This window comes from Lepisosteus platostomus, chromosome 7, assembly GCF_059453375.1.
Source record: "Lepisosteus platostomus isolate fLepPlt1 chromosome 7, fLepPlt1.hap1, whole genome shotgun sequence".
Classification (NCBI taxonomy): domain Eukaryota; kingdom Metazoa; phylum Chordata; class Actinopteri; order Semionotiformes; family Lepisosteidae; genus Lepisosteus; species Lepisosteus platostomus.
Genome location: NC_142617.1, coordinates 4,883,235 through 4,909,423, shown reverse-complemented (window position 1 = coordinate 4,909,423; position 26,189 = coordinate 4,883,235). Strand labels below are relative to the sequence as shown.

General features: G+C 43.4%; 1 protein-coding gene and 1 long non-coding RNA gene across 6 annotated transcripts in view; one reads left to right on the top strand and one right to left on the bottom strand.

Moving 5' to 3' along the window:
• Positions 1-5,257, top strand: part of LOC148657958 (uncharacterized) — a 34,031-nt gene extending 28,774 nt beyond the window's left edge. For all 4 annotated transcript variants that reach the window (XR_015940003.1, XR_015940004.1, XR_015940005.1 and 1 more), the window contains one exon: positions 4,458-5,257. This is a non-coding gene — a long non-coding RNA (uncharacterized LOC148657958). The remainder of the gene's footprint in view (positions 1-4,457) is intronic.
• On the bottom strand, positions 5,248-24,708 carry phex (phosphate regulating endopeptidase homolog, X-linked). Of its 2 annotated transcripts, XM_088638718.1 has the most exons (22): positions 23,964-24,708; positions 22,081-22,146; positions 21,153-21,314; positions 19,652-19,735; positions 19,217-19,443; positions 18,743-18,811; positions 18,070-18,186; positions 17,443-17,526; positions 17,045-17,190; positions 13,659-13,752; positions 13,271-13,399; positions 11,921-12,022; positions 11,253-11,330; positions 11,023-11,126; positions 9,986-10,044; positions 8,933-8,987; positions 8,365-8,432; positions 7,835-7,965; positions 6,957-7,022; positions 6,380-6,484; positions 6,205-6,281; positions 5,248-5,790 (listed from the first exon to the last, which is right to left on the bottom strand). In XM_088638718.1, exons 1-22 carry the CDS (start codon positions 24,085-24,087, stop codon positions 5,688-5,690), a joined length of 2,250 nt encoding a protein of 749 aa, XP_088494844.1. In that variant the 5' UTR covers positions 24,088-24,708; the 3' UTR covers positions 5,248-5,687. The 2 variants fall into 2 exon arrangements, with proteins under 2 accessions (XP_088494844.1, XP_088494845.1); XM_088638719.1 differs by lacking the exons at positions 21,153-21,314; positions 22,081-22,146; positions 23,964-24,708 and adding an exon at positions 19,972-20,064.
• Positions 24,709-26,189: the final 1,481 nt, after the last annotated feature.

Genomic DNA, 26,189 nt, shown 5'->3' with positions numbered 1-26,189 from the left:
AGTGGGAAATGCTAACCCTAACCCTAGCTGGGCCTTTCGCAGAGCAATCCTGCCATCCGTCTCTGAACACATCCAGAAATCAGATTTGAAAATGTTCCGAGTCTGAGTCCGAAACAATCACAACCATTGCAAAAGCTTCTTTATGGAAAATTTTCATTCAGCAGGTACATCTGGTAAAAATGGTATTGAAGTGAGAGTGCGTTTCAGGCCAGTGTAGGTTTTGGATCACGAGAAGTATTTAATGTTGACTCCAGCTGTGTGCCACAATACATATCATACAATACAAACTAAGGTTTCTGCTGGAAGAGGTGTTAGTGGGGCCAGCAGGGGGCGCTCACCCTGCGGTCCATGTGGGTCCTAATGACCCAGTATAGTGACGGGGACTCTATACTGTAAAACAGGCGCCATCCTTCGGATGAGACGTTAATCCGAGGTCCTGACTCTCTGTGGTCATTAAAAATCCCAGGGCGTTTCTCGAAAAGAGTAGGGGTGTAACCCCGGCGTCCTGGCCAAATTTCCCATTGGCCCTTACCAAATCATGGCCTCCTAATGATCCCCCTCTATGAATTGGCTTCATTACTCTGCTCTCCTCCCCACTGATAGCTGATGTGTGGTGAGCGTTCTGGTGCACTATGGCTGCCGTCGCATCATCCAGGTGGGGCTCCACACTGGTGGTGGTGGAGGGGAGTCCCCATTACCTGTAAAGCGCTTTGAGTGGAGTGTCCAGAAAAGCGCTATATAAGTGTAAGCAATTATTATTATTATTATTATATCAACAAGAGAGCTGCACACTCGACCCACAGCCCTGAATGTGTTGTTTAAAGGTTTTGAAGGTTTTGTGTTTTCTCCGATTTGTCTTCAGTGTTTTTCAGTTTTTATTATTATCGACATTCATTATTGTCAAGTATTAACAACAGATAAAAGAATAATACAAAAATCCAAACATGAGCAAATGTGTGAGTGGAAGGTCTGTGGTCCCTCTCTCCATCACAGAGTCTGGTCAGGACTGAGTTACAGTGTATTTTAACAAAAGTGTTTTTGAAAGAATCCTGATATTTGGGACACCATCAGAGAAGAATGAAAGGGCAGCTGCTCACTGAGGCTCCTGGATCTCACTAGAGCTTGTCTGCTCCCTTACGTGCAGGAACCTGAAGCACTATACAAATATTGATCTTTCACAGTAGGAAACCACCAGGATTCCAAGTAATGCATCGTCTTTCCTGCGCCTGCTGTGTTCAATACCAATACAAATGAGATTTTTTTAGTGCCTTTAATCACAATGATTGTTCACCACTTCTGCATCAAATCAAATAAGGATACTCTGTGTCAAAAGAAGAGCAGCATCGTATTTGAAAGCAGATATCTAAAACTGACCAGCAGTGACGGAGGCATTTTTCTGTGAATTGGATGGGTAATGAGTTCATTCTGATCCATGGATATCAGAAATATAAATTGAGTATGTATGAGGGAGAGTGCTGGCAGACCATGGATTTGATGAATGCAAAGCCAGTGTGAAGATGTGAGCAAGCAGATTTTCAACGAATCTGTCTGACAGTCCGTCTGATGGACACAAATACATAGAGAAGAGTCAGTATGAATACACAGTCATAGACTGCATGATAATAAAGAGCAGTGTGGTGGAGATATAAGACAAGGTAATAGTTTATAATGTTTGATAATGGATGTGCTGATTGGTAAATATTAAAGTACTTCATTATGACCTGGTGTTACATTAAGCAGGAAAATGAAAATTAATGGGCACTCGGTTAATCCCAACTACTGTTTCATAGTGCATTCACCATAATGCTCTGTTTGGTCTTTAACAAGCCTTCAGACAATGAAGCACAAACAGATTTAAACTGCAGGCTGATGACCTTTTTGTGAATGTCAATACACTTCTAATCTCTTGTGCGTTAACAATGCTCTTTTTAAATACATCTCCACTAACGCTGCTCTTTTTAAATACATCACTGCACAGTTGATGCTCAGAATGAGTAACCTGCGCGGTGCAATTTTATCACCTGTCATCACTCACCCTGGCCAGCCTCAATAAATGTTTTATTTCGGATGGAAGTTAATGTAGCTGAGAGCTTTTAAAAGGACTAAATCGCCATTTAACGGAAAGGGGGACAGATGAGCTTCCTGAAACTCACAAAATGGATGTGGAAAATGATCCTAAACGCCGTGTGGCCAGGGCTCAGCACGTTCCTGTTCCTCGAGTCCGGCTCCTGACCTTTATTCTCTTCTCACGATGAATTAGTGCACACAGTGCTTTTGTGGCTTTGGAATATACTGTTGTCAGCACTGTGACCATCCCTCGGGTCTCCGATAAGTGACCGGCTTCTCAGTCGCTTGACAGCCATCATAAAAGCAATGTCTCCGTCTTTCACCCTACTTGTGCTGCAGTATATGGCTAATTATAACTGTGTTTTTTCAAAAAGATTTTATAAATGTGTTTTTTTGTTGCTCTGAGCATTAAGGGTTAAGGTCTTCTAACATTAATCAGTTGCGTTTAGGAGGTGTGTGCTGTTCAGTGACCTGTCCTCTAAACTGACAGAACAGAGGAAACTGAGGAAAGATTTCTGACTTTTTTTTTCTAGTTTCATTCTCTATCATGTGACATTGTTTTCAGTGCTCTCGAGACATATTTTAAAATATTTTATTAGATTATATCTTAATAGCTTTATTTTAATCTTGGAAGTTTCTGTTTAGCGCTTTATTTTTTATTGTGGTGGCCTGAGCAGTATAAATGCGAGAGATACAAAAGAAATAATACAATCAAATCAAATGCCTTGAATTTGAAAAGCAAGTGATTTCTAATGATAATGGATTGGACTGCAAATGCTACTTATTGTAAGCTTTTTAAGCCTACTGGAGTTTTCTTTCATCTCCGTATATGAAAGGGCTCTCTCTTAAATGAAAGCAATTCTATTGTGGAGAGTAGTTCCTGTTTTCACAAGGATGAGAGAAAGTGGGGCAGTTCTGCAAGACCCTTATTTGTATAGGAAAAGAATTTAATGAAACAAAAACATCTTTGTGCTCTGCGTCAAACAAGTGAATTTTTCTTTAAACTGGTGAGATGGCAGGACGTAAATCAGTTACAAGCCTTCCAAATATATATCTTGTATGGGACTACTTTGTTAGAAAAACTAACAAAGGAGCATCATTAGCTGTTTAGATGATATATAAATATAAATACTCATATGTAATAATAATATTGTTCCTGAGTGAAAATGATCAAACTTTTATTTACAGTGAAGTTAAAGTGGACTTTAGGCCCTGGCTCATCTGTGACCCTGACCTGGAAGTGGAAGACACTATGAGAAATTGGCTGGATAGATGAAAGCAGACTTGTGCTTTCTGAGAATGGATGAAGATTTTGATTCTTCGTCTGTCACGTGACCAAGATAAACATAACTATTCGGCGTTGCTTAGTTTAGATCAGTACAGCAATTTCTGCCGACGCCTGTGCAGGGCGGAGGGGTTGTGCTCCTACAAATGCGAGTGTTTGGCAAACCGGTGTCGGAGGAACATGACACCCCTTGTGTGGTAAAGAGGGTCTGTGATCACAGCTGTGGACAAACCCGTGCAGCCCAGATACCTGTAGAGTTACACACAAAGGCGTGGCCCTACCCGAACTCAGCTGTGTATATAATCATATTGTACTACAATAAAGACACGGTTACACGTGGGAAATAACCATTAAACATGGACCTTTGAAGGGTGAAAGCTGTGGACCTCCAGCTTATCCAAAATCTTCACTTTTTCCCACTGATGCCATAATCTTACGCTGGAGTTCTCTCCTCTACAGGACCACTATCACTAGCGGGGGGCCTTGCGAATTGATGCCTAGTGGGTTTGGAAGGGTGTTGACCGACAAGAAGCTCAAAAACTTAAAAAACAGTGCGCAGGAGACAGAGAGAGGACTTGTGTGGGAGTGTTGGCGTCATTACTAGAAGATTTTAGAGCACTTTTACAAATAGTAAATATTATTTTGGTTGGCAGATGACAGGAGACCATACATCAAATTTTCATGTTGGGCAGATTTGTTTCCATTGATTTTTTTTTTTCTGTACAACAATGTGGGTCAAATCCTCACTGGAGGAGGTTTTGGTGTACCCATAACTATAAACATACTTTTCCTCCCTCCTGTTGTGTGAAAGGAGACCAGTGACTATGCCAGGTAACATTTGTTAGCCTTATGATAATGAATCTGGGCTATGCATTGGTGTTTATTCCTTCATGTACTGCCCTCTACTGTCCATTCTGAAACACTGCAGCTGAAATTCTGGTGAAGGAGAAGCTGTAAGCTCAACTTCATCTTGGCCCTACAAAAGGATGTTCAATTCACAAAAAATAAGGGTGTTTGTTCCTGAAGAAGCGGGAAATGAAAGCATTTGCTACACTTGGAAGTGTCCTTAAAAGTTTACGGTGGCCCTTTCTCTGTTTCTTTGCAGAATGAAGAATGGATTCTTCTGGTTTTTAGTCTCCACCATGATTTTTATTTTTGATGAATTCTACGAAAGCTAATTTAAGGTTTTTATTTGACAAGTTTTTCAGGTACTGTATGTGAACTTCCACTTCACTGGGGTTGGCATTTAATGAACTCCGTGATCAATGGAAGAAACATGAGCAAGATCAACACAGGAACCAGATATAGACCAGCTGTCTGCTTTGTTAACTTGTAATAAATCACAGTTACACGAAAGTTGGTCGTTACAAACCGATGCAGAGGGATTCGAAAACGGCATTTACAAGATCAATCTGCAGGCAAAAGTTGAAACGCTTTTTGAGACTGGATGTTTTACATTGCATGGCAAAGTATCTGCAAATAAAGGAAAGTATTCTTGGTCTGAAATCGTGCAAAGCAGGCCTCGTCAGACCATGGACGGAAAGGACTTCTTGTGTCTTTCGAAAAGAATCATCTTCACTAATCTCCAAAACTCAGACCCCCTGGAAATGGAAGAGCTTTACATTCCTGGGGACAGTGAGTCTTGAGTCATTTCACACCTGTGAACAAGGACTAGGCAATCTCACATGCTTTTAACAGCATGTAGGTGTGATCACACAGGTGAGACCTGACACTTCCACTGAACATGCAGGGTACACCTACACAATTTATTTTTACACATCCCATCATTGGCTTGGAAGTCCCAGCTGTCTTGCAGTAAGAATTGTTTTGTGAAAGTGTACAGCAGGTCATAACATTTTTTTCTAGATGTTTCTTTGGAAAACATTAAAGGAAGGTTTTTCTGTGCCACTGTTCAATGGATTTATTTATAGTTTGTATTTCCAGCCGTAAGTTGTACCAGGTGGATATATTTACAAAGAGATTTTCAATGCAACAAATGAAGGGCCTGTATCACATTATTGCAGCAAAAAAAATCTGCTATCAATGGCAGCAACACAATTTGGACATTGCATACAAAAATAATAAAAATAAAGACATGCCATCAGAAACCACGATAAAATGTACAACACCCCATAGAAAAAACACTAAACTACACTACAGTGTTTATGGACCTGTTCTTTTAGATTAGTTACGCACACAAGTGCCTAAGGTCATAACCAAGATTTTAAAATCAAGACATTTGCTCGGGAAGTTCAAACTCAGTGCGTTGCTGAGTGAAATTCTAAGGTAGTTGTCCGAGTTGCTTTGGTGGTCGCTGGCTGGCGAAGTCAGCATGCTACCAGACTCGACAGGACCGGGAGCCCCTGTTCATCAAAGAAGTTTCTGGGCAGTTGAAGGCTTTCCTGAACTCCTCATAGTTACTCATCGCCCCAATTACTCTTAAAGAAGGAAACAAAACAAACAAAATGGATTAAGATCAGTAAAGTACTGGCACCAGTCGAAGAGTCAACAATCGAGTCAGACAAAAATACAATAAATTGTGAAATTAAAGCAACAGTAGTTCAAGTGTCGGTTTTAACTGGAAATGAGTCAAGCCAAGCCTCTGAGAATTGCGTAGAGATAAATCACATTGAACGTCACAGTAGAAGCACAGCTGAACCCAGAGTTGGTTGACTGGCATGCGAGACAAGAGGGGGACCTCCCAGAGTCTGGGTGACCTTTCGAGAAACTGTCAGACGAAAAATCCCTGACGCTCGGAGCTGGGAGAGTGCAGTGCGGTCAGAAGGCCTTCTCCATTTCACGCAGTTTCTCACGCGCCGCACAGCAGCCACTGGGGAATCTGGGCTCCTTACCTGTACTTTGGAGGGCTGTGAGCACCACTCTGGATCTGGTCTCTGGCTGCCTCGCGCCTGTAGGCGTTGCAGCGGACCTGGAAGACACAACCCCCAGACACCCTCCGGTCACCGCCTTGCCTTTGGGAGAGGGGTGCAATCACACCGGCCAGCTGAGGAAGACGTCTGAGCTTACGTGTGCATAGCTGAGGAAGAAGAGCTGGTTGTTTGTAAGGCCCACGCCAGGCAGCAGGGGCTCCTCCTTACCAGATCTCTCTTCGTTGACCCACTTCCTGTAGGCCTGCAAGACAGAAACACAACCACACTGCAAAGCGTGCTGCCGGGGCGGGAGCACATGATGAATTCTGCTGGAGCTCCAGATTCTAGACATGCACTGACAGTCCTGACGTGGGACAGTGTCTGTCTTTCACGAGGATCATTGTGCATCATCACCCATGTTCTCTACTGGATGTTTGATCAAGGTTTATGCGTTAAGAAGATGATAATGGATCCCATCTACTAAATGATTGAAAACTAAAGCAGGGACCTCTTAACTGTAAAGGGTTTCCAGTTTGTATTCTTTCTGCAATAATTTTTTTTAAAAAAAAGCAAAACCTGTGATCTTTTCTTCTGCAGCGATGCCAATATTACCATTAATCATGGTTCAGGACAAAACTCTGTCAGTTGGGGTTCTAGGTGTGGTCACCGCAGGCCTGATGCATGTGTGACTTTATTCATCGTGGGCAGATTTATAGTTTAGCTCAATCCAGTACCCTGAAGGCTTGCCGAATTCCCCCGTTGTCTGCTATGTTCTCTGCCAGAGTTCTTTTGCCTCTCACCTGAAAAAACAACAACATGCTATTCAAAAGTCTCCATCATGGTGTGCAGCACAGGGAATCCTGTATAAAAAGGGAGAAATACAGCACCAGGTAACGCTATCTTCTTCAATATTTTTTTTTTTAAAGAATGTACATTTTGTCATTAAAAACTTTAAAGCTGTTTGGGAATGAAATGGAGTATAATGAGTATAATTTTGCAGCACTTAGGGTAGAATCATGCTCATGTTTGTAGTTTCATCAATCTTAGTCTGATAAATTCAGTTCCCCATATTAATATTTGCACTTGGAGTGAGTCTGCAGTTGTGGAGTTTACTCTGTGATCTACTGGGACCTTCTACTTCATCAGCTGTAGAAATCTATTGTAAAGTTTGTTCCCTCCAGGCACAAGGGACTTAAAAGGAACAGTCTGCTGTATGTGTAATTCTTTCTACATCCAGCGGCTTCATGGGGAACTAAAAATAACACTCAGTCCAGTACCCTGGAAAATAACACATGTACAGTGTGATGTCCACTATTACACAAGCATTGTAACACACAGGACTCGGCGCCCTGTGGTCTTATCCACGCAATTTCTAGTCTGTACTGAAAAACAGCCAGACCACCACACACATAAGGGGAAAAATGAGCCCCAGGGAGCCCCTGGAGTATTTCATGTCTCCCCCTGTGTAAAGCGCCGTGCTGCCAGGAACACACTCGGGTGACGAGACAGAACTGTGACTGGAAAAGTGATGCGGCGGCAGTGTCCCGACGAGGACACCACAGAGCCGCGTGCGCGTTCGGGGCAGACTTTAATTAAGAAGCTCAGTACGCACATTCATGCCAGCTTCCTTCCAGTAGTAATCATTGTACTGCTCCACCATGCACTGCGTCTTCTTGTTGAAATTGGCAGTAGATGCGTCAGTCCACCACTGATCCAAATTCCCATCTTTATCATACTTGCGCCCTAGCAATAGCAGTACAAGACGACAAAAGCAAGTGTTAATTATTTTCTATGATGTATATTCACATAATCCCTGATTTATGGAAACACATTCAGTGGGAATTTCTTAGGGAAGCTAAAGAAATTAGCATTTGCTGTGTACAGTACCGCAATATGTGCGTTGTGTATACATTTTATTTGCAGTTGGTACTTTACAAGAATTCTGTATGGATTGAAGATTTTCTTAAATTTATAATTATTTACTGGATAATTAAGGGCCCATCAAGAGGGAGGTGCCTTAGTTTGTGCGCTTTGCTCGGCACACGTTTCTGAACAGGTATGCAGGGAGCAGACCCAGGCAACAAAATACATTGGTTATGAACTGAATCATTTTCTTGACATCTGAAATTTGAGGACCCTTACCATTATTATCAAATCCATGTGTGAGCTCGTGCCCAACGATGACTCCAATGGCACCGTAGCTGAGGGACCTGTGAATGCAGATGACAGGGCTGGAGGATGAAATGGAGCCTTGGAACACCACCCCAGTGCCCAGTCCAATGTTCAATGTGTAACATAAAAGGAGTTGTATTAAAAACAGCAAAACGTCTTTAAACTGCCAAAAAAACACCTACTGTAGTTTATTTACAAGTCATGCCAAACTATGATTGTGTGTGTATATACAGTATATGTACATTTCAATCTGTCTTTATATTTTGGGATGTCTGGTGCCAATAATGATCTCTTCATCAAGCAGAGAGTTCAGATAGGCAGTGAATTCAAATTACTACGATGCACCGACAAGAAGGAGCCTAACAGTACAGTAGATGAAAAACGATTAAATGTCATGCACATTATCCCCTGTAATGAGTTGCATCATATTGCAGCTTACACAGTTCTTAATTCTCGCAGTTCGTGACATAAATCCTCATGGGGCTACATGCAGTCAATATGCCAGGTAATGGCGTTCACCCAGTAAAGGATGTCTTACCGAGGATACTTCAAACCCCAGAAGAAAGGCTTCTGCAGCTCTCCAGCTGGGAAGCCTGCAAAACCAACAATGGTGTTTATTACCATACAACCACTCTGCACCAAACAGCCGAATAACAGGAAGATGCATTAATCCCATTTTAATAAAGAGAGGTAACAGATGTCCAGGAGCCAGCAAGAGCTCCCCAGGCGACACGTATCCCACAGTGCTGCAGTGATCAGTGTGGCCCTGCTACAAGATGCACAGAGGAGTATTATGCCAATTAGGTAACAAGGTTTGCTATTGCGTGATTATTTATCCAGCTCTTGTATATTCCGTCAGTACTATCCAGTGTGGGTACAGCTTATTGAAAACTATTGGTTTGCCATTGATACATGTATTTTGTCAGTTTCAGCTGCACAGATTAAATCTTACACACAGTGAAGTGAATATCTTAAAAAGTCTTTGAATAAATCTGTTGAGTGTGTGTGTATATACTGTAAGTAGCTAAATCATTTGCTTGTAATACACTACCATTGTGTGTTGTTTTGCGGTGTTATGGTACAGAATCAAGCTTCCTTGATTATGGATCTTTATGAGTCGGCATGTATCACACCTGACTTGAGTCATGAATATCTTTTTTTTGTGGTTACAGCTATAAGCGAGTGACTGCTTTCACCCGTGCCAGATAGCAGTGTGGATTCCATCCGTAAGAGACCAGTTTGAGCTACTTCTGGAAAAGACACTTTAAATACAAATCTTGCTTTCACTCAGGAGAACACAAGAGCCAATTGATACAGTGAGGTTTTCAGACAAATCTTAGGTGAGAAAAATTCAGGAGGCCCACAGATTTTAATTAACATCTATCTTGAAGAGTAGTTTTCATACTGGAAGAGCTGCTGCTGAAACTCAGCAGGCAGTGAGATTTGTCTAGGGTGAATTCAAAGGCTTGTTTCACGGTTGCCAGTCAGACAGGTTTTGAACAACCGAAGCTGTAACATAATGAATAGTAGCATGCTTGTGTTTTCTGAAGCTTTTTTTAACACAGCATATAAAAATATCAAAAGCCCTTACGAATCTGATTAGTGGTAGAGCTGTAGAAGGCATTCACAGTAGTAGGATTAGTGAACCATCTGTGAAGAAAAAAAAAAGGAATTTATTCCTTAACGTGTCTGCATCTTATGTAGCCTTAGAATATATTAACATCTGTAAAGAGTCTCTGAGCTGTGACCACCTACATTTTACTTTTGTCATTTTGCACTGCTTTTGCATGAAAGGAGGCTGTGGTGAAAGAATTTCCTGTAGATCATGTAACAGAAGGTAAATGGCTTTTAGCATCTATGGGTCATGTGCTAGGATTCAGACTTGTTGGCAGTTTAATCTGGCTGCTTTTTATTTGCATTTTATCAATCGTATTGGAAGATGAGTTAGTAACAGCTCATTCGAAAGTCCAATAAAATAAAAAAAAATCAATTTTCTCTTCCTGGAATAACTTTGACCTTATAGCTCTTGGCATTGTCTAGCTTTTGTTATGGCAGAAACAATGAGAAATCAAACTCCTTTGTCTGCTTCCCCGATGAACAGGATGACTACAGATGTTGAAATGCCATCCTGAATAGTAAATCATCCTTTTAAATTCATTCTGGAAGCCTTCACTGTTTATTCAGTACAGTTGACGTTTCTCAGGGTAATCATTTGATGCATCAATTTATCTCGCCCTTACTTCACCTTGGGTGGTTATCAAAAAGGTGGTTTGGGTGAGGTCACATTCAAAGCTTTCGTTAACTTCTGAAGGTTGAAACTTTTTGGAGTGTCGGCTCCATCAGCAGTCATCCTCCCTCTCTGGCAATTAAAAAAAATCTGCCGCTTAAAGTTGGCACCGCTGGCTTGTGCCAGGCAGTCAGGACCAAAGTACCTCTGGGCAGCATGCACTGAAAAATACATGCACGTTCCACAAGAGGGGAAACCTATTTTCTCCCACGTGTGTAAATGAAAACGCACAAACGTTCCAGCTCAATAGCCTGGATCCCAGCGGAGATGAAGTGGCTAACAGCAGAATCAGAGCTCCCCCACTGCCCAGAGTCAATAAACTCATTCCGTTCCGCACTCACTGTGTTCGGGGAACGCTCTTGCGCAGCCAGCCAATGTCGGACTGCGCTATGTACTGAAGAGTCTGCAGCACGTTCCCAAAGTAGTCTTTCTCGGAAAATTCCAGCTGCAAGAGGGAAAACACATCAGCCCTCGAAACCCGTTTACAGCAGATACCCAGCCCAGAGCACGCCGTCTTTTCAAACATTCAGAGCTGCTCACTCAACATTCGCAACCACACACACACACACACCATCTTGAGGTCTTCGTTGATGTAGGTGTTGTTCATGATGAAATCCGGGTAGCCGACTTTTGCCAGGACTGCATAAGCCTGTTGAGAAAGGATGGGAAAATCCGATCATTCAGAGAAAAGTCAAGCAAAGAAAGAAATCCCTCTCGAACGCAAGGGCGGAGAATAATCTGGCACCGGGAGCCATGAACGAATGCTTCATGTAAAGATTAGGAACAGCTTTCTTATCTCACACATGTCACACCAATTTCCCAGAGGGCAACGGGGTCACCTAGTTTTCCCTTTATCTTAATAAGTGGCTCAGACACGTTTCATGTTTTGGTTTCTAATTAGTACCATAATTAGAGCATTGCAGTCACAGAGTTCTTGCTTTCTTGCAAAGCCTGTCCAACAGAGACCAAGTTTCTGCCAGTAACCAATTTTAAACCACACTAGAAGCCTCATTTTAAAGTATTTGAAACCAGTGAAGACCTGCAAGATATTCTCTCGCATTCACTCAGTACCAGGAATATGATACTTGGTTTTTTTTTAGTTGCTTCTTCTTTTTTCCAAGTTTCATTTGTCTTTAATCAGTCAGACCACCGGGAGCAGGGGCTGCACTGGTCAGCCACCGCACGAAGTCCGTTCAGCGCCTGTTTCAGGACAGCAAGCAGCCAGAAACAGCGTCTTACCTTCTCTTTAGCTTTATTCTTCGTCTCCCTGTCCATCCAGTCATTCTCTTTCTCCAGCATGTCAATGAAAGCCCAGCGGATCCCCTCCGTCAGCTCCTCCATCTGTAGAGAGAAGGATCCCATTTTATGATATTTTCTTTCTTTATTCGTTATTCGTTTTCTGCAGCTCATATTTCTATGAACGAATTTTCAGAATATTGCAAATGAAACATGAAAGAAAACGTGAATTATGATGACGATTAAGATTGTAATAGTCATGTATCAGCAGCAAGTGGCCATATTTGCAGCACGGGTTTTGTCTGTCTGCACTATTCAGATCCCTCACTGAGTGATTCGGGGTCTAGGAGAATACAGCTGCCCGTTTTCAAGCTCTCCAAGTCTCTCTGGGCAATTCCTGCCAGTACCAGTGCTGACCAGAAGAGGGCAGCATTACCTAGGCCCAAACATCAGGAAGTTCTTGATCACAAAGAAAAAAAAAACAGAATTCACAGTTCAATGCGGAGAATGCTCATTACATGCATCCTCTGAGTCTATCGTATGCTCCTATCTCTGGAACACTAACAAGTTCAAATGATGATAGGATCAAGGCGCTGATGGCTTGGGTTCTCAAATCCAGCAGGCCTTACATGCCTGTTCAAGTTACAATGAGCTTTAGCTAAACCAGTCTGTTGCTTCTCTACATTCTTTAGTTGTTCATGATTTAAAGAGACACAGATAACCTCATGAATTTTGGATCCTGAGAACCAGGAGCTGGAATACCCTAACCATGGAGCTCCCAGACTCCTAACCAAAAATCACACTGTTGCGTAGATCTCTCAGTTGACCTGATCGAGCTCTTCCCCCACTTTATCTCCTCAACCCCTCTAGCTAAGGTTGGGACTGGGACTGCTTGCTGGCAGCCATAATCCTAGACTCTGCCACTAGGGGGTCTTCAGTGCAAAACATCTCTGCACATTTCTGACCAGTTGCAAATTTTTAAATGACAGAAAGCAAAGAAGAGTGAATATACTCTGCTATACTTTGTGTCTGCTTTTTCAATTTTTACTCTGTTAGTATTATTTAAAATGTCCGTGTGATAAACATACAGCTATAATAATACCACTGATATATATATAGGCATATAGTAATATAGTGTTACAATAGTTGTAATATGGGAGTATTTATCCTGCAACATGCTTATAAACAGAATCCCTTTTGATTCCTCATGCTGTATTACTGAACTCTGTCTCATGTTGGCTGACGCTGTAAATGTATGGTGTTCTTCCCCCCGGTAATCCTGTTCAACATGATAAGCAAATGGGAGATTTGGGGAAATACTTAATGTGGCAGAATCAAAGGGGAAAGAGTTACCATGAGTTTCTTGTCTTCTTGAAAATGCTCATCCACAAACATTCGGCCAGTGGCGTATATAAGAGTGCTTTCCACATAATTCACACACTTGTCCCAGCGTGGCGTTAAAGACGTAGTCCCAGTGGTCACCTGAACAGGGAACCAGGACAGAAACATTCTGAAACACATCATCATTGTATAAAGCAACATCGTTTTCATCTTTAACATTCCATTTTGAATCTGCAAGCATCACAGCAGGATGTGCACTGTGACGCTGTTTCCCTGTGCACTGTGTTTTGAACAAAAACATCCTTTCAAAAAAAAGAACACACTGGTAGCGTGCCCCACTCCTCCAGCCTGTTCAGTGAGCAGGAGGTGGGTCACTTAGCTGCATATTTTCCATACTTACCCTGGCGAAATCCAGATATCTGTAGAGGAACCGTCTGCTGAGGGTTGTTATCCTGGAGTAGACGGTTGCCCACATGATGTAGTTAGCAACAGTCCTGCAGTAAAGTCACAGAGAAGACAAATTAAGTAATTCAGTGAAACGGTCCTGCAGTAAAGTCACAGAGAGGACAACTGCAGTAATTCAGTGCAGCAGTCCTGCAGTAAAGTCACTGAGAAAACAAAAAATGTTAGGTTCAACAGTCCTAAAACAATACAGTCTTAAATTTAGGGATTTAGAATAATTTACAGATTACTGCTTTATTGACGTCAGTCAGAGAATGAATCACTTTGACGTGGGCACGTTATCAACTATGACGAACTCCAAGACAAACATCATACAAATTAAGAGAAGGAGCAGAAATTACCATTACCTGTTGTTGGTCTAGTAGCATTTCAGATGAAATTATAATACAAAGGGTTTTAAAAGAAATATAAATGATTGTTACTATATATTGAAGTTATGTAGAACCTTATTAATGCAGCCATTAATATTAATGACCGTGACAGATTTACACTAACCCTCATAACTACTGAATATCTACAGAGTCTCGGTTTATATTAACACCCCTTAAGTGTATATCTACTAAAACTTTATTCTGACAACGCACCCTCATTTGCTAGTCGTGATTTCTAGACTAGTGCCACATGTGTGGCCTGAGGCTGATAATCAATGCAGAAGAGTTGTCAGGAAGCTGAGCAGATAACACTCAGCCAGGGCGGTCCATATGAACATAAACGCGCTCTGTACAAGCCCTGATGTGTGATGTGGCTGAGAGGCTTGAGTCTGTTACACGCAGCCCACATCCAGCACAGTGGATTGACCTTGCCACCAGACCAGGCAGCACGGCCACGCAAGGAGCTGTACTGGCTGGCGTGCTCAATCACAAGGAGAGCTGGTTAGGCTCCAAGACCTGCAGGAGCCATTACACTGCTAAAGGTGGTGCAGCTCTTACATAATGTATTATTTAGCTCGTTCAGACCCAAAGTGGAGTCAGGGAAGCAGAACGAAGAGATTCCCCAACACATGCTGCAGCCCATGCATTTTATACACAGGATTTAATGCAACTGAAATGTATCTGACAGTATAAAGTGTGCACAAAAAGTTTATACAGTAGATTTTCACAAGCATGATGTCAAATATTGTTATATCAACATCTTTCTGTACATATTCAGTTATAGCTGGTACGAATAAGTAGACTAACATACACTCATCCCTGGTTAAACTAGCACTTTACTTGCGAGTACTCGTTAAAATTAGTAATACATGTTCCTGCCTATTTAGTTTAAACGTGTGAACTTCTGCCATGAATATTAGCTCCAAGGGTATAACTTGCTCTTCAGTTTTTATTTTTCACCTCTCTTGGCTGCTGTCATCTTAACTATCTTAACAAAAATGCTAAGAGTAATATACCAGTTACGAGGTAAAATAATATTTTGAAAGACTAAGTTGTAAAACAATAATATTAATTCACTAATTTCACCGTTTTATACAATGAAGTGTTTAATTATCACTATGCACCCTGCAAATGCACAGTACCAGTATCACCAATGTGATGGTTCTGGGTATATTCTGTCTTTGGACAGGATTTCTTAACTAACATAAAAAACAAAAAAAAGTTTTTGATTATTTGACATTTATTGTTTGTGTGTACATTAGAGACCATAACTATTTTATTTTTCTTATACAATACTTCCAAACATTTACACTTTACATAGAAGTGTTGGTAAATTCTACCTGTTGTGACATACATGTACACTTAGCAATTTATGTTGCCCAACTATTCAAATACTGTACATCAGAAAGTACCTAAATTCAGCTGCTTTATGGACAGTTCCAAGCACATGGAATGGACTTTTACTGTATGTGTATTTTAATGGGAATTTGGTGTCACTTTCAGAAGTTTTGACCTACGAGCAGAAATATTCTAGTTGGTTGTGCTGGGATAGCGAGGGATGTGTGTGCTTCCACTTAGTGCAAAACTCTGATTCAGACTGTCCTGGCACACAGTGAGGCCCAGGCTGCTGGGCACCCAGACAGCAGTGCTGTTCGATCTCATCACGTGCTCAGGACCAGAGCTAGTTAAACGAGCTGGCAGGCAGCAACTCCTGGGACCCCCCAGAGAACTCTGAGCCCAGCAAGACAGAAAAGCTCTGGACATAATTAGGGCGGGGGTGTACAGTGGGCTGCCTGCTCACACAAGATCCCTCTTATTTCATTATGAAGGACATTGACCCTAACGACTCAAACGTCATACCACCAAAGTCACGCAGAGCTCTGGGGGAATTGTACAGTCCCCGCCTAACGGAGAGTCATTAACATAGCTCTGTCTGGAGGAATAAAAAAGGAAAAGGAAACATTTCATTCATAAATCACGAAATTAGGGGACTGGGGAGGTCAAGGAATAACAAGCACTTTAACTGTGCTTAGTCCTGCCATGGTGGCTATGTCTGTTGAAAACAAGATGGATGGTGTGGACTATATTTTGGTATAAAAGGCTCTGAGTGCCCCCGATTCTCTTCTTTCTTTATAATTAGTAATGAGCAATGTGTCAGAGAGAAAGCAAACAATGACCTTTCCAGATTTATTTTTGTTTAAGCATTATTCTTTTTTTTACAAAAAAACAACATTATTTCCATTCCAGTGTGTGGGTGAGCCTCTTCATTATAGCTTTCTAAATAGAAAGAAATGTGACTGTTAGACACAGCTTTCAACCTTAAATACTAACCTTGGAGAAAGTAAATAAATTGACTAGACCATGGGAATATACTGTACAGTGAAATATCACAATAAACGTTTCTCAGGAAGGTTGACTGCAGCACACACGTTCCCAGTGGGGCAGCAAAAGAAAGTTAAAAACCAATGCAAAACTAAAGTTAATGCCTGACACACTTTAGTTTAGATTCCTGTTATAACTGTACATAAACCATTGAACATGTTATTTATGTTGCCGTAAAAAGTATTACAAACTTGAGGGGAGTGTTTCAGGCTGTGATCAGGATTAGGGTTTTGGATTCATCTACAGCAGAGGCTGACCATTACCACATTTCTGGCACCCTGTTAATACAGCACATTCATTTCTAAAACATGAATTGGCAGGTGTGGACGTGCGGTTTCCAGTTTCGCATTTTGAATACTGTGGAAGCACAGTGGTAAAAAGTGTGAAAATCTTCAGGAGAGGAAACAGGGACATAATTAAAAATGTGTTTCCTACAGGTGCAGTTGAAGTGTTTTCTTTTCCTTATAAACGCTTTCTTTGTGCACTTCAGGAGAAATCTAGAGCAGTACTGGTGTACACGTTTATTAACGTTACCGAGCAGTTTCCCTTAGTTGGGCGCACCTTGCCTCACCTTTTGTCTGTGGTCTCCAGCAGCTTGAAGAGGTCTTTGAAATACTGGGGCACGCGCACAATCACTTGCTCAGATGAAGTCAGGCTCCTGAGTTCAGGGTACAGCCTGGTGTCCACCACTGCTTTGATATACTCCAGCCAGTTGAACTAAGAGAACAAAGACAACAAAGTTCAACCTTGCTGGCCTCCAGCTCAAACACCTCACTCTAGTAACACAAAAAACTGGATTCGAAAGGCATGTGTTGTGTACTGGGGAAAGGGGGTCTCTAAGATGCCTGTATTAGTGTCCCTTAGGAAGCAAAATGATTTGTCACCCTTGTTCACCTCCTGGTTTTAAGAAAAAAGCCAGAAGACTTTCACTTTTTTTTGTTTCTGATCCGTCACCTGTAAGCTCATTACCTGTGGCACTGTTCTCTGCAGCCGGGAGAGACTGTACTTGTTGTACATGGCCTCGCTGGTTCTGTTCTCAAACGGGATTAGGATCTGAAGGAAAATCATCATCACAGCTGTTAAGGACACGTGACGGGTGAATTGCGTTTGAATCGGCGAAGACCATTTCTGTTTTCCAGCGTGAGATAGCCGCCCCACTCCCGCCCGTCAGAATGTACCCTCTCCCTGCAGGCCCCTCAGATAAACTTCACATTGCATGGGCTGGTCTCATGATGCGCTGGACACCCTTCAAACATATTCTGGCTGCACCCTTGCTCATTTCATCATACCGTATGCAGGCGAAAGTTGGCAGGAGACAAATGTGACTCGTTGCCGAGCAAAGATTTCTCTTAGTGAATGAACCGTCGTGTTTTATTTTGGATGTACAGTAATAGATACTGAGGTTTTTTTCTTCGCCAGATCATGTCCTCTTGTTTTTTTCACCCCTAAACATATTCTACTATGCAAAAGAATATAAAACTTGATACTACAGTTTCAGATTTTGAGAGGGTCACATTCCAATCGCATGTCAACATCAAAGTGAAGCTGTATTCAGAATTTCAGACCGCAGTTTCTTGCATCGTTCTTTTCACTCACCTCCGCCAGCTTGATCTCAAACTCAAGGACGTCCTTCATCTGTGTCGCGGCATCATACTGATTGGCTCCCAACATGACAGCAACGTCAGTCATCAGCTTGAGCAGGGCCTGGCGGTACTGTGGGGGCAAGGGAGCAGACCCAGGGAGGTCACAGTGCTCAGGACCAGTAACGCACGGCCTAATTCATGGAGGAGTAATCCTGCTCCCAGAGTGCCTGTGTGTCTGCAGGGTTCCAGTCCCACTCCTCAACCAGCTCACTGTTGACTTAATAGGACCAACTGAACAATGGTTCCTCATGGCTCAGCTCTTCAGCTGCTGCAGCTTGGAAGAGACCTAGAAAACCTGCAGACAGCACCTCCTTAGGAGCAGGATTTCTCACCCCTATTCCAATGGAATAGAACACTCCCTAACAGCTGGAAGACTGTACTTATACTATTCTACAAACCACTCTAACTTGTACCAGAATGGTGCTTGGACGCAAGAGGAGACATCAGAAACGTCCCGTGATATGACAGATTTATGGTAATAAAGTCTTGCTGAAGCTCTTTTCAGGCTTATTCAAGTGAAGTGGTATCAAGTCTGTGCCAGATGCACACTCATAAACCTGTACCTGGAAATCAAGGGCTCGTCGGGGACTGCAGGCGGAGCTGTCCTACAGACAGGCAGTACTCACCAGTTCAGCCTCCGTGGTGTTGGTGATGTAGTCCTCCCTCGAGGACAAGGACAGGGAAGCCTGGTCCAGCTGCACAAGCACACAACACACGCTGGTTGACCGCTCGTTGTCCTTCTCAAGCAAACCGCGAGCCTGACCTTTTCTGGTTTCCTGTGCGAGACTGCGGCGTCTCGGTGTGCAAAGGAACTGCTGCCCGCCAGCATGCGTATCATAAAGTTGGCCTTACGTGAACGCAGAAAAACAACACTGGATAGGCATTTTATTTATGGGTTTAATTCCTCGCCTGCTGAAGACTCAAGTAGGACGGGCGCTGGGACCAATTACGTTAATAAGTAAACGATTCTGCAATTTCCCTCATGGGATCAATAAAGTGTCTATCTATTTACGACTGCACCGTGCATCATGCTTGCCTTATCACCACCGTCAGAGGGACCCAGTGTCTCCTGGGAGTACGGCAGCGAAAGAGGGCATTACCTTTATAATGTACTGGTTGGAGTTCTTGTCGTCGGGGGCCACGTACATGCGTAGCAGCACTGACTTGCTGTGCTGGCCCCGGAGCAGCGCCAGCGTGTCCGCCAGGCTGAAGCGCCTCTCCTCCCACTGCCACTGCGGCCCCAGGCTGCCCCCCAGGACCGGCCAGCGCAGCTCCGACCGCCTCAGCAGGGCCAGCAGGGGCTTTGCGTCCTCCATCTCGATCGCCGCTGGGGCGGGGGAGGAGGAGGAAGAGGAGGAAGAGGGAAAGAAATTCAATAGCAGACAAGGGTGGTCACCTTGCTGGCAGCGGCGGTCTTGCTGGCGGTTGGCATGAGTGGTATGAGTAGATGTAGCAGTAAAATCAGGCAAAGGTTATGAATGAAAGCTGCAGTAAAAGATCCTATTCAGCACCACTGTTGAAATCCGGTCACTTACTTTCATTCATGCAAGAGCGATACAGCACCTTCGCTTTGCGTATAGCTTCGATTTCTCTCGGGTCTATGGGTTTCTCCAGCAGCTCTAGAGAACAGCACAAGAAAGCATCAATCATCCGAGCTCTGGTGCTCTAAACAACACACTGCTATGTAATTGGCTTAATTGACCCTAATAATTGCTCAATTCGGTCCACTGTTGAAGGTCTTTTTAATAATTCACAGCTGGCTGAAACAAAGACTTGATCCAGAATAGAACATAAGTTTCAAGGGTGCGAGTTTGATTTCTCTGTCCTGGACCTAGAATTCAGTTCCCTGACTTACAGACTGTGAGCAGACATCATCCCAGTTCGAAAACAGCATAGGTTCTCTTTAACCGTGATTGAGACTTGTCTTCCTGTCTCTGTCTCTTAAACAATTCCTCATTACTGTGCCGTTCCGTAAATGGTTGTGTTTATATATAGCTGAGTAAACAGAAACACTGCGAATGAACGCTGTGTAATTATACAGCGCCGGTCCGGAAACCTCCTACTGCAGTTCCTCTCTGTGTTGAGCGCACAGACTCTGAAACGTCACAGCACTGTTCCGGGGGACATGGGCAGCCACAGCTGACATCCTCTACAGACAGTGGAGTACTGCTGAAAACCTGGCAGATATCACTCAGCCAGCACATTCTTTAAAAACAAGTTCCCCCAGAGATACCCACCTGTTGTCCTATCCCTTCTATAAGGATCCTTCAAGGTGAAGCTCGGAACAACCTTGTAAAGCAGTAGGGTGGGTAAAATGTAATGGATTTAATGCTACCAAGGGGGTTCATCTAGTGAACTTCTACAGAAAACTACAGACTGGTCCAGTCCTGTCCAGGTGTGCTGCAGGACCAACTCCTGGGTGTGACTTTGCAAGCAAGGTGGGTACCTGACTGGGCCTGAAGCTCGGCTACAGGGAGCACGAGATGCACTGGCGCCTGTGTCAAATGGGGAGGTCTCACAGTTTAAGCCAAACCCATTAAAAAAATATGATTACCCTGCATTCATGAAGTGTTGGTTAACTCAACGTACTTTACATACTGTACAAGATTCACTTCATCCACGCTAAAGTGGGTCTCCACTAGACAGCAGATCAGGCTGGGCACTTTAGTTAGACCAGATTGTATGAGCCCCGAGTGGACAGGGGCGGGGATACCACAGTTAGCCTCCCTGCTCTTACAAACTGCACAATAGCTCTGTAAAGGCATTAAAGACTTGGTCTTAAATGACCAAGTAGTCAGGACCTCAGCTGAAAGTCGCATCTAAAGGATGGCACCTCCTATAGCATACTGTCCCCTGTCACCATTACTGAGGCGTGGGTCCAGAAAAACAGGCCCAGAGGGAAGGCCACACCCTACTGGTCCACCAGCGCCACTTGCACAGCTGTCCCCAGAGGTCGCCCTTACGCTGTGCGCACAAGAGAGCAGCCGTGTGGAAGAGACAGCAGAGGCAGTGAGCTTGAGCTGGGACCTGTCTCACCTTTCAGCTTGATGTCGACGTTCTGCCTGAGCCAGGGGTAAATCCCGTAGCTGGAGGAGTCCTCTGGGATGGTGTTGTCGTGCAGCCACCCGCCGCAGGCATACTGGTAGAAGTCAGCACAGGGTGGGACTGAGGTGTCCATCTTGCTGATAATGGAGCCCGCTGGAACAGCAGAAGCAGATGTCAGTGATGAGCAACCCATTCCACACCGGGCCAAAAACTGCAGATCAGCTTGTAGCGCAGTCACGGCCACGCCCACTCCCGAGTGGAAACAAACCCGCAGGAGTGGCGGCTCCGTAAATCAGCAGCAGCTTCGGTGCTGGAGAGTCAGTTAGCCCAGTGAAGCCTGAACTGAGCTCATGTAACCACCCTGACGTACTACAAAATCTCTTGGCCTGGACCTAGGTAGCCCTGCTCTACAAGTTAAAAAAAATACCTTTTTGGATCTTTTTAAATCTTTACAAGTTATCTTATTCTTTTAAGTGAAATGCCATGCTTTAAATCTTAAAAGTCCTTAACTTAATGACCTTCAAACAGTTCCCTACAGACTGGAACTGGCATTGTATCAAGATGAGAAAGCATACAGGGGAAATGGTTTTGACAGCCTCCATCTTTTTTCAGGAACTTAGACTAACAACGAAAACAAAGGCCTGCAGCAGGATCTGAGCCCAGCTCTCTTTACTTCAGCCATGCGGAAGAGTAACCACCTTGACTCTGACTGACCAGTCTGCACAGCACTCAAGTGCAATGCGAACCTTCAGTTCATTCTTTCTTGCATAAGAAATAAATAACCGGCTCTACGCTTGAAGGAAACGACCACAGTTCATCTGAAAAGAAAGAAGGCTTAAGGAGTACTATTTTTCGGACCAAGTGCTGCTGGTGAAATCAGACAAACTTTGTGACAGAGGAAGAAAGGGAAAGTCCATACCAGCTTCAATGCACTCCAGTGTCGAGCAGTACTCTTCAGATTGAAGGTTTATTGAGCCTCGAGACGCTAGAGAAAGAAAACAATGTACTGCTGAGGTTCAGAAGGTTACAATGATCATTCCTGAACACTTCACAGAGCAAAAAGAGTAAAAAAATGAAAAGAGGCTTCCGTCTTCTCGCAACAGAGCATTTTGAAGACCCATATTCTACAATTTTCTGTTTTGCTCCTCAAGGACCAGATCCAGAGCGTGCTTTATTAACCCCCCTGTAATTTGATTTTAGCTCATGTAATCATATAACTAAATCCTATCTAGAGATCATAACATCACTGACATTACAAATCAAGATTTATTAACATATTAACATGAGACTCCTTCAACTAAATGGAATTTACATTCCCCTGAGCATCCCGACGCCTGTGTTAGAAGTACTAGTTTCCCGTATTAAGCCCAGCAGGACACACAAGACCACAGTACCAGATAGCACATTTTCCCCATGCCTGCTATTTCTGCTCTCGGTAGAGTGTCCCATGTACCCTTCCAATGGGCCAAGGCAGCCTGTGGAAAGACTCAGTAGATGTCCTGTTTGTAAGGCACTTCTCCACTAAATTACTTAAATCGGAGGTTGACTGGTCAGCCTTGAGGACCCTCTCTGCCAAGCGAGCTGTGACTCTCACCATTCCAGAGATCTTGTACTCTTGGCCTACACTGAGGTCACTCCTTCCAGAGGATCTCATGGAACTCACAGTTGTCGAAGTTTAAATGTCACCAACCTGCTGAAGCAGCTGCTGAGACCCGCTTTGCACAGACCACATTAACAAACTCAGAGTTGCTGTGCTGGCACCATAAAGCAGGCTTGTCACCTTATGTTTTGCAAATTAAGCCACTCAGCAATGTATGTAATTACAGATTTTTTTGGAGGTTTCTGTGCTGTTGATTTGCTGTGTTTAGTACAGTAGCTGCAGGGCATGAGCCCCACACGTTGTCACAGACGCACAACTGCTGTTTAAAAATACTTTTCACATCAACATAAAGAGCAGTGCAGCACTGGATCTCAGCTCGCCAGCGAGGCCAGGCAGAACGCAGCTCGAATTTTCACCAGCTGAAAACCAACACGCTGCAGCCTTCTGTTTTCAAACAACAAAATTGAATGGAAATGAATATATACATACGCCCGTTTCCATAGCTGCATAATAAAATGTTTGCTTGCTTACTTTTATGCTTTTTTCTCTGGCAGTGGTTCTGCGATAGAGAGATTCAGGTAACATGTGATTAGTGTTATTGCCTGGACTCGTTAACGCAAGCTGGAGACGTCATATTACTTCTGACTGCCTTCCTGATCCTGTTCTTATGGATGCGTCTACCTTCTTTTGAGTGGGCACGCACCTTTAATCAAAGGACTCCTCCACATTCATCATTTAGACTTTGCAGAGCAAAAAATATTATTCATTTCCCTTTCACCCCACATCTGTGTCATTGTCAATCAGTGCAACAGAACTATAGAGATGTGATTTCAGAACTATAACGCAAAATGTGCCTTTCACCTGCAGGTACTTAATGAACTTGTCTTGAGCCTGTTTTCTGCAGAATAAGAGACGAATAACTGAGATACAATACCCTAGTCTGAATTACAAAAAAAAACATTTCAATCCAGGCTGCAAACCCAAGCAGATGGCACTCCACGACACTCAATGTTACATTTTATTAAGTTTGTATACTAGACACTGGGCATGCTCATATGTTTGGAATTTTAACTCTTTGGGCAAAGGTATAATTGCAGTACCCACGGATGCATGTTGTCGGTTTAAACACACACAGGCACATGGAAATGGCAGTAATGACAAACAAATATCCGTGTGCCATTGAGAAGCCTTGGGAAACTTACCGAGGATGATCACAGCCAGCAGGACCAGAGACAGGCACACGAAGACGGCCAGCATTGCCTTTAGCAGCTTGTTGGACTTCGGGGCCGCCTTGGGCCCAGGATTCCCCAGTCGTTCCATCTCCATGGTGGCAGAGAGAAGACTTTTTGGCTCAACCGAGACAAGGAAGAAGGGGGGAAAAAAGAAACTCTAAATGGAGTCGGCTCAGCTACTTGGTCAGCGAAGTATCTTCAGCTACCTCGCCTCCCCTCCCTCTCTTTCCACCAGGGAAAAAAAAAAAGCCGTCGTCACCCGTCTGACAAATGAGCAATATTTCAGAGAATAACTAAAACTCTGACAGCAGCGAGGGCTCACTCCCAGCTGGCTTCCAGTCACACACAGCCACTGGGACAGACTCAGAGGAGGGCAGAGATGTTTGCTTGTAACCCGGGCCCTCTGGAAGACATCCCTGTGATTTACTGTGCTGTACCAAGTGCTCTCTGCCACACTAGCTCAGATATTCCAGAAAGACTGGCAGGAGGAACGCAGGGGATCGCTCACTAGGATATATATGTAAAAAAAAGGGCAGTCCTTGAAGACAGAAGAAAAAAGCCAAGCAGTATTTAAGTGTGCTGTAATTAAACGGTCTAGAGCTCTTCTGTCGGAGTTGGGCCGTTCCCTCTCTCTCTCTCTTCTCCTGGCTAGCAGGACGCTAGGCTTTATATCCAGGTACCTGCACCAGAACAGGGCGGGATGATATGTTCCACTCATGCACAAAAACACGTTTAAGCATTTTAAAAAAAGCAGCTGCTATTTTGAGGACACTATACTTAAGCAAAAAAAAATGCACACGGCACTCAAGTGTTTTTGACTACTGAGGAAACGGAGAAGCAACATAATGAAGCAACCTTTTTAAAAAACTTATGAAGAAGCTATTTTGAGGGCACTTACCCCTAAGCAAAAGAAATGCACACATCTTGAGTGTTTTTTGAGTGCTTGAGTGTAAACCATTACACCTGACCTGTAACAAATAGCGTAGAAAGATCTGCTTTTTTTTATTTGGGCTGTATTGTCTTCTCTATGCGGTATTTGACAGTAATCTGGGAGCCCAGGAACTGAATTCTAGTCTGCAAAGATTGTACTGAAAAGAAAAGGTGAATGTGAGAGGATTTTTTTTAGTGTTATTTTACAAATAACAAACCACAATGTGCAGATACTAACCTGTAGCACATTAAAGTCTTGTGCTTAAACAGCCACTAAGTTGTAATATAAGGGATTCATAAACAAAGTGCTGTAAACCGTATTTTTGCAGTCTGCACAATGTAATCTGCGCCATCGAGTGCAGTCAGCTCACAGGCTGGGAGTGGAAGGGCTGACGAATTGACCTCGATCTTCACTTTCAAAAACATTTTTTCTCCCCTAAATTACCTGCTGTACACAAGTTTCACTTCCTGAGCACAGATTCATTTTGACTCTCCTGACCTGCAGTAGCATAATCCATTACAAAATGGTAAGGGCTGGAGATGATACACGAAAGTGAAATTGACCATTAACTCAACCCTGAACCTCTATCTCATTGCACGTTGTGCAATTTAAAGAGTGCTAATGATTTCAAAAACTTACTTCTTAAAACCAGATCATTTTCAACAACTAATACTGGTAATACAGTATTCTAAAATGGGTGTTCTTAGGTCCTTATCTGACTCTGAAAATGTCATGCCCTTCCTGGTCAGAAAGTGGACAGGGATGTCGTGTGATAGAACTGGACAGGAATTTACTTTTGTCTCATCCAAGCAGGCTGATCTGCAGTCCATATCCAAATGCCATGTATTTCCACTTAGCCGCTGGCTTTTAACAGGGGTGTGAATGAGGGCCAAAGGCTAACTGCACACACACATAAAAGGCAGCACAATCTGGCTGCAGTTGTATGAGCAAATCATCTGTCTGGCTAGAGAGAATGGTATCTTCAAACAACAAGAGCCTTTGCCTCTTCAGATGGGAGGCCTTTTGCATATTTCCACCATGCATCTGCTAGATTTCTCTTTTCTTTCAGCAATTTAATTAAGCCTTTTTGTTGAATGTTCCCCTATCAGTGATTTACATTGAAATGGCTGCCGGGCTGGCAGCGTCTGCGCCTGTGGTGCAGATAACAGCAATTTCTGTGTGCAGAGCGTGAGGCAGGAGCCAGCTACCAGCAATGTGTGATTTTACTGCACAGGCCCACGCGTGTCCATGCCCCCTCACCCAAC